This window comes from Phalacrocorax aristotelis, chromosome 2, assembly GCF_949628215.1.
Source record: "Phalacrocorax aristotelis chromosome 2, bGulAri2.1, whole genome shotgun sequence".
Classification (NCBI taxonomy): domain Eukaryota; kingdom Metazoa; phylum Chordata; class Aves; order Suliformes; family Phalacrocoracidae; genus Phalacrocorax; species Phalacrocorax aristotelis.
Window position 1 is genome coordinate 126,804,442 of NC_134277.1, and position 15,613 is coordinate 126,820,054.

Genomic DNA, 15,613 nt, shown 5'->3' on the forward strand with positions numbered 1-15,613 from the left:
ACAGTCATGTTTCCTAACTTTGCAGGTTGGAATCCAGTCAATTTTCTCTTGCCTTATCCAAAGAAAAAAGTACAGAAATAATTTAACATACACACACACACACTCTGCTCTGGTTAATTAATCCACCCAAAACCAACACAGACAATTTACATCTCTAATTTTTAGCATGAAGTTATAGGATACAATTCATTTACAGATATATGCAGTGGAGACCAAAATTACAAATCTGTACACACAGGCCATCAAACATTGAAGCCTAGTTTCTCCTACATGCGACAAGGTCTTCTACTAGACATGCAGTGAGAAAATCTTTTACCACTACTGTAAGTATGGTGTTGTAGACCCACCACTAGAGGGTGACAGAATATTATATTTAGTTAATGGTAGGAAGCAGTATTGTACACATGCATTAGTGAATACACACTAGGACCACAAACTAGTTTTTGCTGTCAGTCCTTTATGCTCTTTGAATGGCTTCTACTTGTTCTGGAGTTCAGGTCAAAGCCTTACTCTAAATCTTTTAAGTTCTTCATGGGCTAGGAGTAAGGTTTCTCATGGACCTGCCTCTCCATTTCACATCATCATCTAATACTGTTGCCTAAATTAAAAAAAAAAAGGAGTGAAGACAAAGTAGGTTAGGCCAAGGCAATGGAATGCTACAGAAGGAGTATGCCATTTAGGCACAATGCAAACGCGCCTTTTTTTTTTTCCATGAGTATCGATTGTTTTACTGAAAAACAAAGAAAAAGAGGGAAATCCCAACAGAAAGAAAATGCAAATAGAAGAGAAATAGGGAAAGGAAGGAAACAAAATAAACACTACTGTAACTCTTATGATAAAGAATATAATTATATTAGTTAGAAGTACTGGTTCATGACCCTCAGTCCACAAAATTATTCTACTTGATCATACTTCCAAGGAAATGTGTGATGATACATATGAATGATGTTCTTCAGAGAAAGTGTTGAGAATTGACCACTTTGCACAAAGTTTGGGAAGTGCTGAATCAAGTTCTTCCCCAACCCAGTTTTCACTAAACTTGTGCTTTTCCTTCCAATTCTAGTGCAAAGGGAACTTTCCCATCCACTTTCTACTCCCCTATTGTCTGACAAAACTCCTTATTAATAATTGCCAAATTAGAGAAATAAATTTGGTTACGAGGTTAAACATTGCTTATCCAGTTGTGCTATTCTTTCCTAAGGAGAACTGCCCTGGGTCTAATAGTCCTTCTTATCACAGACTGAATTCAGGCACAGGGGGGTTGTCAGTTCCTTTGAGGAGAGAGGCACTGGGATGTCCCTCACCCCAAAACATCCAACCCACTCCTGCAGCTGAGAAATGATTTTTGGTACAGACATCCTGCTCTACCTAAGTTGTATTCAGAGAAAACAGCAACAGCCTAGTGATGCCAGCCTGGCATCTCCATGGCTTCCTTCGGGACAGCATTTTACTTTAACTTTGAAAAGTCTATATTTGCACTTAAACCTTCACCTGCGGAACTGGGTAACCAAACAGCTGTTGAAATCCACACATGGGTTTTGATTCCCTTTCTAACTTGTGGCTGCCTTCTGGCTATCATTGGATCTTCTAACCCCACTTCTGTTGGAACAGAAACAACAGCTGTGTGATTGAAAGTAAAGCGAGGACATGTTTTAACAAGGCAGTACTCTAAGGGCCTGATCCTTAGACTACTGAATTTAATGGAAAGTCTTCTATTAACTTAAATGGATTTTGGACCAGAGCCCAACACTGTTACTTCAGTATTAATGTCTCGATGTCCATTTCATTTTTCATGAAAACCAGGTAGGACCTGGCTAACAGAGGCTGAGGAGCACTGCTTTTGACCTATGCTTCTTCAGAAGAATACCTATAAACTACAAGTGCCTATACTTCATTTTGCTTCTTTAACATGTTAATGCACTTACTGTTAGAAATGTTGCCAGCAAGTAGGATCATATAGATATATATACACATATAGGTATATGAACATCTTCAATTTACATACTGTATACATGCTTTATATTCAGTATTCTTATTTACAATAGCATATGATGCCATAATATATGGGGATTAAATAAATACTTTTGCAATAACTTCATTCTAGTAAGCAGCGCTCAGCTAATATTGCTGTTCACAATACAAAATAAAAAAAGTGTTGTCTCAAAGAAACCATAGCTATTCAACTTACAGAGAAAAGTGGGATTTTTTCTCATTCTGTTGGTTTCTCAAAAATAGTTAACGGTAAAAGCCCTTCAGCTGGAGATATATAATTTCAGCCATTTACAGATCAGCCATTATCTAAATACTTCTTTATTAACATCAGCAATTAAGCTCCCCTTTATAGTAAAATACACATAAGATTGCAGAACTAGTGCACATTCAGTAAATGTTCTTGGTACTATTGGATGCCTTTGTGTCGTTTAAATACATGCTGAGAGACCTCCTCAAGGGCAAAGACATGAGCCTTATGGCCAATATGGGCAGCATAAACTTTCTATCTATGCAAACAGCTTTACTTGTGGGTAAACATAACCTATTTCAACCTCAGAAGTTTTTTTTTTTTTACATAGCCAAAATGGTGTAACATAGTTTTATTTTAAATGAGAAACAGATGCTGCTCTTTAAATGAGAAACAGAGGTTTGGCATCCTCTCTGCATAGACAAGGAACAGGTACTATGTGAGTTTCAAAGCCTAGAAAAGAGTTTAATTCAGTTCAGGTTTTACATGAATGTGTCAGAAAACTATGTAGCTGCCACGCTGTCCCTTTTCATGGCAGTGCCACGCGCACATCTAGTGGCTGGTGTCTTGAGCCATGCGGAGGAATTCAACATTTTTTGGACTCTATGACCAGAATGAAGGTTACATTTAAGTAACAGCAGTGATTATGTCAGCTGGTACCAGGAAGGTCTAGGCTGTGCAGGCTGTGATCAAACTCTGGCAGGCCTGACTCAGCTTTGAATTAGTTCTCTCCAGTACCATGGCATTAAAGAGTTAGATAGAAGGAAATTGGCTGAATATTTATGCAGGTCCTACAAAGCTTACCTAAGCTTAAGTCTGCATCTGCTGTCTTTGTCTTTGCTGTCTCTTTGGTGGTAGGAACATCTTGGATTGTTTATTCCTTCCCTCAGCTTTTCTGTGTTCACATAATCTTGTCCATTTTTAATGTTTTTGACATTTTAGGTCACTTCCCACCCCAAGCCTGTCCTTGAGAAGAATCCCTTCTTCTAGCCTACATGGGCTCAGCCATTTTATTAATACCACTGTGAAGCTGTTTATGAGAGAGTGACTTCTCTCCAGCAGTGTTTTCTCTCTCCTGCTTAGCTCTTTAACTCCTTTAGAGATTCCTTTGACTTAACTCTCTTCACTCTGGTGGAGAAGTCATATGCATATTTGCAGTACAGCTGCCTTCCTATCTAAGTCACAAGAGGCTCTTAGCAAATGATGTTTCGTATTTTGTTAATTCCAGTCACCTATTGCAATAACAACATCTGGGACTCTAGAGAGTTCAGAAGCTTTTTGACACATTCTTGATGTTTCAGAACAAAGGAGTAAGCCATGGGTTGTCATCTATAATTAGCTGAGGTGGCTCAGAAGAACATCCTCAATCTCTAAATATACATTTTGTCGTCATCTACAGGGGATTGTCATGGATTCATTCAGGGTGTGTAAGTAAAAATGGATGTTTTATGAATGTAACCTGGGTACATGTGATAAAGGATATGCAACTTTAATTTGCTACAAGTGTTTTAACTCCCAAAATGGAAGCACTAGGCTAATAGTGAAATCTAGTTTTATTAACTCACTTCAAAAACAAACACAGTTCCTCTCCAAATCAAAATCTGTCTTCTCTCAAGCTCAAGACATTTCTGCCATTTTTGGCAGAAATTATGTGAGAGCATGTCTCGGTTTTTGCACTGCTGAATGTAAAGCTTCACATGATTTAGCCTCAAATTAAATTCATGGCATTAACTTAAATATAGTTTGCTCTAAATTTTCAGACAGTAGATAGTTGGTTTCCTTGTTAGACAAGAAGATGGCTGGATTTGTGTTATTATCAGATTAGATAATTGTTTAATAAATATATATTTCACTTAACAGATACTCTGATACATCACGTACTTGTGCATACATAATTTTATTTATGATTCCTAGAAAATTTCTGACTATAACCTAACTCTAGAAAGAATGAAAAACTGAGGTATCACAGAAGCATGAATTACGTGCTCTACAAGCCCTACATTATCATTTTCCCAGCTAGGGATTCTAATGTTTAATAGAAAAAAGTAAAAGCTGTATGTGCGTGTCATCATTCTGTTTTTATTTTGTTATTGTTTTAAGGGGAATATTGCCAAATGCCTTGTAGCACTTTAATAGATTAAAAAAAAATCACGCGTCAAACATAACCATATTTTTTATTTATTCTATCTATCTATGATGCTTTCACTGAGAACAGCCTAAACTGTTTTATGAAATTCCAAAACATCTGCATGGACTGGGGCTAGATATAATATAGGAATCTGTTGTCTCAAAAAGTGGAAACCAGGTGCCTTTCTGCCAGCAGCAGAAGGGATGCTGCTCTCCTTGTACACAATAGCCAACTGATTAAAGCACTGACCAGGAGACACGGCAGTTCAGTCACCTACTCTGTCAAGAGATATTCAGAATTTTATTTCCAAAAGAAATATCCTAAACCCCAGCAACTGCTTATTTCAGGGAGGAGTGAGCCGGGATGTGAGTAAGCTCCCCTAAATCTGAAGTTTGGCCACTATGCAGAAAAGAATGTGGGATTCACTGGGCCACAGAAGACAAATCGTGGAGAGAGCACACCTGCACATCTGCATTTACTTAGGAGTGGGGAGATGCACGATCTGGGAGAGCTGACATATTATTTGCCTTTTTATATGTTAGGCAAGTGTTCTCACCACATACACATATGAAATGGAAAACTAACACCAAGGTTACCGTTTGATTTTTTTTTAACATGGTCTCCATTTTGCTTTTTACAAGTAGCTCAAACTTTTTCACGTGCATTCACTTAAGAGACTCGAATTCCTTAAGCTGTTCAACTGTATTACAAAGTAGGCAGTGTAACAGATATTTTGGGTGCCTGGAAACTCTCTGGTTACAAAATGCTGCGCTGATGGCATTAAGGCAATGCTAGTCTTATTAGATATGAGCTTTAGTTTTTCTATGAAACATAAAAGCTCGCCAAGCCACTCTCCGTCATTTATCAGCAGTCCTGGTCAACTGGGGAGGTCCCAGATGACTAGAACCTAGTGAATGTGACACCCCTCTACAAGAAGGGTCGGAAGGAGGATCCGGGGAACTACAGGCCTGTCGGCCTGACCTCGGTGCCGGGAAAGGTCATGGAGCAGAGCATCTTGAATGCCATTAAGCAGCACGTGTGGGACACCCAGGGGATCGGGCTCAGCCAGCATTGGTTTATGAAAGGGAGGTCCTGCCTCACTAACCCGGTCTCCTTCTATGATAAGGTGACTCGCTTTGTGGATGAGGGGAAGGCTGTGGATGTTGTCTGCTTGGACTTTAGTAAGGCCTTTGACACTGTCTCCCACAGCATTCTCCTGGAGAAGCTGGCTGCTCACGGCTTGGACAAATGCACTGTGCGCTGGGTTAAAAACTGGCTGTCTGGCCGAGGCCAGAGAGTGATGGTGAATGGAGTCAAATCCAGCTGGCGGCTGGTCATGAGTGGCGTTCCCCAGGGCTCAGTGTTGGGGCCCGTCCTGTTCAATATCTTCACTGATGATCTGGATGAGGGGACTGAGTGCACCCTCAGTAAGTTTGCAGGTGACACCAAGCTGGGTGGAAGTGACGATCTGCTGGAGGGCAGGAAGGCCCTACAGAGGGACCTGGACAGGCTGGATTGTTGAGCCAGAGCCAATGGTATGAGATTCAACATGGCAAAGTGCCAGGTGCTGCACTTGGGTCACAACAACCCCATGCAACTCTACAGGCTTGGGGAGGAGTGGCTGGAGAGCTGCCTGGAGGAAAAGCACCTGGGGGTGTTGGTTGACAGCTGCCTGAACTTGAGCCAGCAGTGTGCTCAGGCGGCCGAGAAGTCCAACGGCATCCTGGCTTGTATCAGGAATAGTGTGGTGAGTAGGATCAGGGAGGTGATAGTGCCCCTGTACTTGGCACTGGTGAGGATGTACCCCAAATACCGTGTTCAGTTTTGGGCCCCTCACTACAAGAAAGGCACTGAGGTGCTGGAGCATGTCCAGAGAAGGGCAACGAAGTTGGTGAAGGGTCTAGAGAACAAGTCTTATGAGGAGCGGCTGAGGAAGCTGGGGTTATTCAGCCTGGAGAAGAGGAGGCTGAGGGGAGACCTTATCGCTCTCTACAACTACCTGAAAGGAGGTTGTAGCAAGGTGGGGGTCAGACTCTCCTCCCTAGCAACAAGCGATAAGACGAGAGGAAATGGCCTCAAGCTGCACCAGGGGAAGTTTAGGTTGGACATTAGAAAAAACTTCTTCACCAAAAGGGTTGTCAAACATTGGAACAGGCTGCCCAGGGAGGTGGTTGAGTCTCCATCCCTGGAGGCATTTAAAAGAAGGGTAGATGTGGTGCTTGAGGATATGGTTGAGTGGTGGACTTGGCAGTGATAGGTTAGCGGTTGGACTCTATGATCTTGAGGGCCTTTTCCAACCTTAATGATTCTGTGATTCTATGATAATTACAAGGTGGTGGGCTAGGAAATCTAGCTCTGCCAAATACTTCACAAAGCAATTTTACGTGTCCAAAGGATTTGCACTGTCCACAAAACTGAAAAACATCCAACACGCTTGTTGCAATGTCAAGTGAGGACATAATTTGACTTAGATACAATATCAGAGTTTTGAAATATGCTTGAGTATTTTGAATTTGAATAATATTCTCCTTGCTGAGAGATTTTAGCTTCAGCCATAGCTGCTAAAATATGTCTACATGAAACTTGAAGCTGTGTTAGATAGAATTAAAGATTCATTTAGCCAGAGAGGACAAAACAGGGAAATCTTCTTTGTACTGTTAAAACAGTTAAAGTTGTACTGCTATAGTTAACATACATATATATATATCATTTATACGCATATACATATTATGCATGTTAAATACATCGTATGCATGTATTGTTATATAAATATACATAGATGCACATATTAATATATGAAAGTTTTTAACATTACCCATATATATCTGGATTAAATATATATTTGAAAGATGCAGAAAAAAACCCTCTAATGTCAGCCAGAAAAAAGGCTGGTTAAGCTAAAAAAAGTGCTTGTTTTATGAAAAAGTAAAATTGCAATTCACAGCATTTTATGTAATGCTGTACAAATTACCAGCTACCAGAGACTGCATTTCTGGACCTGAACAGTACTAAAAGTTGCAACTAAGGGCAAATATAAAGACACTTGTTTACAATGCAAAGGCTTCGTCAGTATTATAAGCAATATGGCAATCTGTGCAGCAGAAGATATAATGCTTTGTAATGTGATTTTTACTTTACATATCAATTCCTACACACATGAGCAAACTCAACAACAGCCCCATTAATTTCAATCATTCTAAAATAGGAGAAAATACAGAAAATAAACTGATAAATTAAATGGAGATTAGTGCATAATGGACACATTTACACAATCTAATGTTTACCTTATTTATTGGGTGGTAGCCCTATTTTATAGAGACATTACTAAAGCGTTTAAAAGTGTACTAGAGATGGGCTGGCAACCTTATCACTGAAGTTGCTGGTGATACTGCCACTGTTTTCAGTTATGATTTTGTTAAATAACACAGTCTAAAATGATACATACTAGGTGTGTGAGTGACTTCTACGTGTGTGTGTGCGCGACAAACTCCAGCCAGAACTTCTCAGCTTTGTCAACAATGCACCCAGAGGAAAGGACCATATGCCTCCCAAAAAATTTGGGTGCCCTTCCTTAAGATTCAATGGAAGAGGGACTTGAACTCTGGAAGGGACAATGACAGATTGTGTCAAAGATTAATATCTCATCTTCCTATGACATGACACTCAAATTTAAAAATGCGTATCATCTGAGAAAGCAGCTGAGACTATTCTTCCACATGGGCTTTCCCAGTACTGGTTGCTGTCTATGATGAAGCTCAGGTAGTCTGTCCCTCATGTTCATCTCCCCTATCCTTCACGATGCACCCATGGCTATGAGCGTCTGAAGGAGAAGTGAGGATGCAGAGGACAAGAGAAAGACTAGGAAAAAGACTGAAGGTTTGCTGCTGGGAGAAGAGAAGAGAAGAGAAGAGAAGAGAAGAGAAGAGAAGAGAAGAGAAGAGAAGAGAAGAGAAAAGAGAAGAGAAGAGAAGAGAAGAGAAGAGAAGAGAAGAGAAGAGAAGAGAAGAGAAGAGAAGAGAAGAGAAGAGAAGAGAAGAGAAGAGAAAAAAGCAAAGTGGGCAAAGGGCTGAGTATCATGGAGAAGCCCACCATCCCCACCTGATACACCACTCCCACTCCAGAGCTTGGGATGGAAACTAATATTCCTGAATTTCATTATTCTGCTGTCAGGCAGAGGCTAAGAAATCTCCTGGCAAAATGAGATTTACCGCATTTCTCTGCAATCTCCAATTCTGACTATTCCAGCATCTCAAATGGCCAAGATGGGTGCAGTAAATTCAGCTCCAAGTGTGGTCTGCTCAGGTAGGGCATAGCATATGTCCATTCCTTTGCTTCTCAGAAAACTGAAGACTTGCAAATAAATGCAAAAAGCCATACAAAAACACTTATATACAAGTCATACACTCACTATTTGTTTAAAAACTGGCAGTACTTGATTAAAAACATGGCAGAATCAGTGTTCCAAAGTTTGGAGAATGGTAGAGCAGCTGCTTTGGGAGGTGTGAGGCACCTGCTGAGCTGGAGACAGGGCCCTAAGCAGCACCCTTGCCTGCTTGTGCCTGCCTCTTCCCACAGGCAGAGTCCTTTGGGAGGGAAGAAGGAAGAATGCGTGATAATTGGGTAACTCCTATCATTTGGATAGCAAGAGGGTGTCCTGATGTTATGTGAAGCACAACTGAACATCTCACAGCTGCCAGCCAGCTAACTCTGAAGTCGTTGGAGCTCTGCTGTGAACATGAAGGGTGTGATATAGGCCAATACTCTGAAAAATTAAGTTCTAGATGACCCAAGCAGGATACCCAAAATTACTGAAAACCTGATTTCACAATGATTTGGTTGTGTTTGAAAATATGGACAACACAAACCTCCTGCTCCAGAGTGCTACTGAGAATTTCTTTACACTACAACACTGCTGGGGTGAGCAGCACAGAAAATCCTATAAAGAAGCAAGGTTAAACAATATGCAGTAAATATAACACAGGAGCTCCCAGGCTGAACACCTGATTATAAGCATATGAAATGAGACTCACACAGAGTGTGGTAAAAAGTTTAAAACATACCATGTGAGCAAATCATTAATATTGCATTAAAGCATTTTTGGAAAAGATATGTTACTTTTGGCATGTCTTAACTTTTGAGAATGAGGTCTTGGAATCTTAATAATATTCTCTAAAAGTATATTTTATGGATGATAATATAACACATGGACATAAAAACCAGATGGACTCCAAACAATCTTAATAATGTATTGTATATATTTCTTCATGCTTACATGCTTGTCTAGACAACTACAACTCTTCTGGTGCCGTATAAATATTTAATAATGATAATTTAGAATATACTGATATAATATTACATCTGGGTATTTTACATCCTTATTCCAAAATGGACTTGCTTTAGTTACATGCCAGTTCTGTTGGATTCATTGAGTGCGCTCACGAGAGTAAGCAATTAGTACTCGGCTTCATTAAGTTTATTTTTTGATACATTCCACACTAGAGGAAAAAATTACATTATGGGCAGAATTTAAATAATTGCTTAAAAGTTAAGAAAATGCTTCAGTGCTTTTCTGACTAACAAGAAATTTAAATATATGCATAAATGGCTTCATGCACTGAACTAACTGATCAAGAGTCTTTTAAATATTTTTCTGTAAACAAACTTCAGAAAATGCCATAATATACTTTTTCTCTTTCCAAAAAAAAAAAACCCCAAACCAAAAACCAACCAAACACCAAAACAAAAATTTCAGGTCTCTTAGATGTGCCATTTCAAAATTAAGCTATATAGAGTGTTACGTAAACAGTCCATGATATGCTGAATAATGACATCGAAGTTATTTTCACAAGTGAAAAGTTGGCTTCATGCATTTCTTCAAAACCTATTGGAATATTTTGAGCTTTTTAGACCTATATTTTGCTAATAGGCAGCCTATTAAAAAAAAAAATAAATTGTTTGTGTGCACATGGTACCCTTTCTGAAGGCAATGAGTATTAGAACCAAACAACCCTAAAAGAGAAATTAAAGGCACCCTGTAAATCACTTCACTTAAATGCATTAGTATTTATGATGGTAGCTATAAAATTAAAATGCATAAGGCACAAACCCCAAAAATGAATGCGGTAACACCCATATTTTAGACTTTTAAATTCAGAACAAACACTGACCAAATACTAAGATAATGTAAAAGAAGCATGAAAGGTCCTTGCATGGATAATCATATACTCTTCCCCTGAAAATGTGTACAAATTAATATAATATACAGAGAAGTATAATGCAGGACCCCAAAAACATTTAAAACTAACATAGAGTTCTACTCATGTCACGTATGGCAGTCCTTCATACTGCCACCTTTACCTCTAAAATTTATTTTATTTACGTAAGAACAAAATATATCTAGATTTGTTTTGACAGACCCAGAACAAGTAATTCTAACCAGTATGATTCCAAAGTTGCTCAATAGGTTTTTCACACTGACACAGTGCAGTGCAGTAATTTCATATTTTAAAGTCTGCTACAAATGTTAAAGCGTCTATTACCAAATGATGGGCACTAAGAATGTTTGTATAAATCAGTTTAGAAAATTGCTGCTAGTTGTGTACTGGGGATACACTGGTGTGTTCCAGTATAAGAGCCTTAGGGTGACCTGTGCTGTGCACACACGAATTGGTTGCTGGATGTAAAATGGAAATTTATGTTTTCTTATGAAAATTTGCTTGACTTTTTGTGTACTGTGATTGCAAGGTAAAACAGTACTTTAAAAAAAAAACCAACCCAGACATTTTGGGTAATGATATGGTTTTTCCCCTTACAGGTAGAACGGTGACTGCCTGGCACAGCACGTTTGTCATACTGAGGTCTTTTTACCAGTATGTCCTTCCTCTGTTGAACTGCAGTGATACTGCCAGCCTGGAGAGGTGCTGTCTCTATGACCGGAAGAGAAAGGATATCTTTTCATGGTGAGGTGACTGTGTTTATTGATCATTTGCACCTTAAACCTAAGTTTAAGATGATAACAAACATGGCTATTTGCACTAAATACTTTGGTGCTCAGCACCATGTAAATGTTGAAAATTATTTGCAATATGTCACTATATATATGTGTGTATGTATATACATTATGTGTTACCTTGGATACAAGGCTTGCTCTGTAGGCAGCTAACTGCTTCAGATATTCCTTCTTGGCAGCTTCAGTTTTCTTTTTGTATACCTAAAAACAAAGAGTGTCACATTGGTAAATTAATCTGGTTTTGTTTTTATATATCGCCGGTGTGTCTCATGCATCTTCATAAAGTCTTTCTAAGTAAACAGCCTTTCCTCCTCATATTGCCTAAAGAGTGAAATAATAAACATTAAATATTTTAAAGAAAATATTGTTCCAACTGTGAAACACCCTTTAACTACCCAGCAGTACTGAAAAAACAATATCCCTCAGAGCATCTCAGGTTTAATTTCTCAAAGTGAAGTGCAAGGCGTACTTGCAAATGGGACCTTTAGGGACAGGGGAAGGCAGGCGTGGACCTCTCCACTGGCTTCCACTTGTGAGACTAGTTAAAACCCTCTGGGGAAGATGGGAATGTGCAGAAAGATATTTGAGCTAAACGAAGGAGGAGATGATGGCACCACACAGATCAGCCAAGAGGCTTTCTCTCTTCCCCGGGTAAACTGTTGGGGGCAGTCAAAGAAGCTTCATGTTGCTGCTAAGGATAATAAATCATGTTAGTCATTATTCCAGTCTTGACCCCATACTGGTCTAATTAAGTTCTCAGGAGCATGGATCTATTTCTGCACATTTCTCCCAACTCACCAAATTATTTTAAATACCACATGTCTACAATCTCATAATAGATTAAAGAGCTTGGAGAAACACTTCAGTTTTGCCCAAATTTCAAGATCAAAGATTATCCGGAGGGTTAGGCAGGACCTCGTTGCAGTACAGTAACACAATGTTACAAAAGCGAACATAGATATTTAGGGTTGAAAGTCTCCAGGAGGAGAACCAGTTTCTGACTCGTGGAGCCTAGCTAATGACTTGCTGTTAGCCATGTCAGTGACAGGTTCGAGAACAAGTCAGCATTTCTTTTTGCAAATATTATCACGAGTTTCTCATCGCTTCACGGTTTTTTTTTTCCCTAAAAGGGTAGACTTAGGAGCCATGCAAGCATCTTGGCTTCATGTCACTGAGCAGAATTGACTCCTAGCCTTCCATGTTTCAGGGAAAAGCTTAAAAACCATCCAAACAGAAGGTTTAAAAATAAGAGAGACAAATAAAGGGAGAGTAAATTTACTTTTTAAATTGCTGTTATATTTCACAGTTTTTAAGTCATATGCCCAGAGCAGAGATTAATTCATGGGCATTTGGGATTTACAGTATTACACTAAATGGGACTGCAGCTTTGAGTCTCTGCTGTCCACTTCTCCAGTCAAGTGCACAACCTTGGGCAGCTGGGGAAAGACACCATGAAGAAAGTATAGACAACCCACACTCCCCCTCCCAGACCACATTGCCTAGTTAACTGGGCTGTTGATTCAAAGGTAAAAGATGGGCAAAGATATTTATGACAATTTTGGGGTGTTCTCCTGAATTCCACAGGTGAAAAACACACATGGACATCTCCTCCCCAGAAGGATAAACTTTATGAAACTTAAAAATGATCTCTTTTGATCTTCCAAAGCTCTAGTAAAACCAGCAGTCCCGTAATGGAGTGGACTTGGCATCAGAGAGCGCGCACAGAGAGGACAACACAGTTGCAGACTACAAAGTGAGAGTGGTAGTGTCAGGCTTGGAGGATACAGCACAACACCATTTTTATAAAGAATGTGCCCGTGAAACATTTTTTTGTTTCACTGAGGCTTTGCTTTCAGAGGCAGAACAAACCTCAGATAAAGGCTGGCAAAACTCAGAGGCTGCCTAAAAGGATTAAAGATTTTGCTTCCCAGGGAAGCAAAAGATCATAATGGAAACAGAGAAGTCTTAGGCTTCTAAAATTGTAAATACAAAGACAGAGAGGAAAAAAGATTGGTTTTAGCTGTGCAACTGTATCTGTACACCCTTGTAATTTCTCCAGATTAAGATAAATATATAGTGTTGGCTGACCTCCTATTGTTTTGCAAACAAACAAAAAAAAAAAAGGTAGCAATTTGCTTTTTAAGTTGTAATTGCTTGTGATTATTAGGGAAATGTACTGTTTGTTTTGAAAATGAATAAAAAATTAGTCAACAGCCTGTTCCTCGCTGCTAAAATGAATTTAGCTTGACCTACAGAACAAAGACAAAGTTATACTGCTTCGTATATTGCAGTGCCTCTGCATCATTCTGATAGCCAGTTTAAAAAACAGAGCTGAACAAAGAATTTTACACAGAATAATGATCTTCAAAAGATCATGTATCTACTGCTTCCACATTGGCCTTTATTTTGCATTACACAAATATAAAAAATATACACTCCTGCTGTGCTCTTACAGTCGCAGCATATTGAAAGAGTCCTCTGGGACCTGACTTTTCCCTCAAATAGTCATACTGCACAAGGTTAACTCAATAATATGAAGTTAACAACAACTCTGTAAATCTCCAACTAAAACAACACTACTTCACAGGAGTGTCATCATAGAGCTGTTATTTAATTATTCCCTATCTATACATCTACCATGTTCAGTGTACACATTGTCTTGCCCTCTTTTCCTGGGTCTTCTGGTGAGCCAATAATACTCACATGAATGCCATGTCTTCCATGGTAATATAAACATTAACCATGTAGTAGAAGGGCACTATAGTGAAAAAGTTGTCAATGGATGGGGACAGGGTTTTGATGACCCCAGCCTGCTTTGATGATTTACATTGGCCAGAATGTTACCCACAGGCTGGCTTGTCTGGAGCGTGATCAGCTCCCCCCGCTTCATCCTTGCAAGGGCATTGGCATGTCCTCTGAGGACAACAGCTTGAGCTCTCACTGTCTGTATGCTGTTTTCCCTTTGAAGATGCCCACTCTTTAGGACAGCACACAAGTGGGTTGATCATCCTTATACTAGTTTTGGAAATCCTAATCAGTCCTGGCTTATACTAAAAATTAGGGTAAGTTCTGCCTGTCCGGGGAGTTGTTAATTTTCATGAGTAACAACAAGGTCTGGTTGTCAATATTTTTCTCTGAAGGCAAATGAACGTGGTCCTGGTAGTGGGTACCAGTTCACTATCTTCTTGCTAGACCAAACTGGGGGCTTATGAAGGCAGGGCAAGTGGGGAGCGTCCCCAGCATTTGTAGCAGCACCTCAAACAGGTATAAGCAAGTCAGCTGCCCTTCCCAACCTCTTTTTTTTTTTTTGCAGCTGTGAGAATTTTTAGCCCTCAGACTTAAAGAATTTTGTATTTTAGAAGTATAACAGAGTTGCAATCTTGCAGCGCTTTCGGGGAGGAAAAACTCTGTGTCGTCATTCAAGTGTACTCTAGAAAATGGCTGAAGCTCTTTTGAGTTTCACGCTTAAGACAGTGCCAAATTATGAAACACATCATTTCCAATAATATGTTTAACATTTTTGCTTTAACAAGAAGCAGGCTTCTGTCCTCTTTCTTATCTATAGTGTACAGTGACAATATTTAATTTTGTTTTTAACATCTCAGAAATCTCTTCTAAGGTCATTTTCCCCTCCTTCATCAAGCAAGCAACAATTATTAAATAAGTAACTTGACAGGAGCATATACTTATGGAATTAAGTCATTCCTAGCTTGCTTTAATTCAATTAACATGATAATTGAATGTCAACTGATTGTCATTCAGGCAGTAAAGGTCCATTCTGATTCAGCAGCAGATTTGTTTTCTTACACAATATTTTATTTTCTGTATTGTCTCAGTTGTGGAAATCGAATGTTGGCAGAAAAAATATCATTTCTGTATATGCAGTGTGGGTCAGCTTAATTTATTCTTATTTTCTTCAGCTTGTTATAGAACCCCCCAAACACCAAGATTACATTCATTTGTCTGCAAATGGAAGCTGCTGGCATTATTTTCTTACTGTGCCTCATGAATGCAAATTTATACAGCACAATACACAGGTTCTTAGTTTACTATTTAATTACATTTCCAAAATGCACCCGGTACGGTAGCTTCAAGTTCCTTTACAATGTTTAGCAAAGCATGCAGCAATATAGAAGAAGATACTTTCCAGAACGGGTAAGTATGAAACTCTACCTTGTGCATAGAAGTACATCAGATAGTATTTGAATTAGGCCACTGGGGAGAATGAATGCCCTTG

At 39.2% G+C, this 15,613-nt stretch overlaps 1 protein-coding gene across 2 annotated transcripts in view; it reads right to left on the minus strand.

Moving 5' to 3' along the window:
• Positions 1 to 15,613, minus strand: part of TOX (thymocyte selection associated high mobility group box) — a 230,700-nt gene that overhangs the window by 17,934 nt on the left and 197,153 nt on the right. For both annotated transcript variants that reach the window (XM_075085086.1, XM_075085085.1), the window contains exon 6: positions 11,497 to 11,577. In XM_075085086.1, the coding sequence (XP_074941187.1) occupies positions 11,497 to 11,577 (81 nt within the window). The remainder of the gene's footprint in view (positions 1 to 11,496; positions 11,578 to 15,613) is intronic.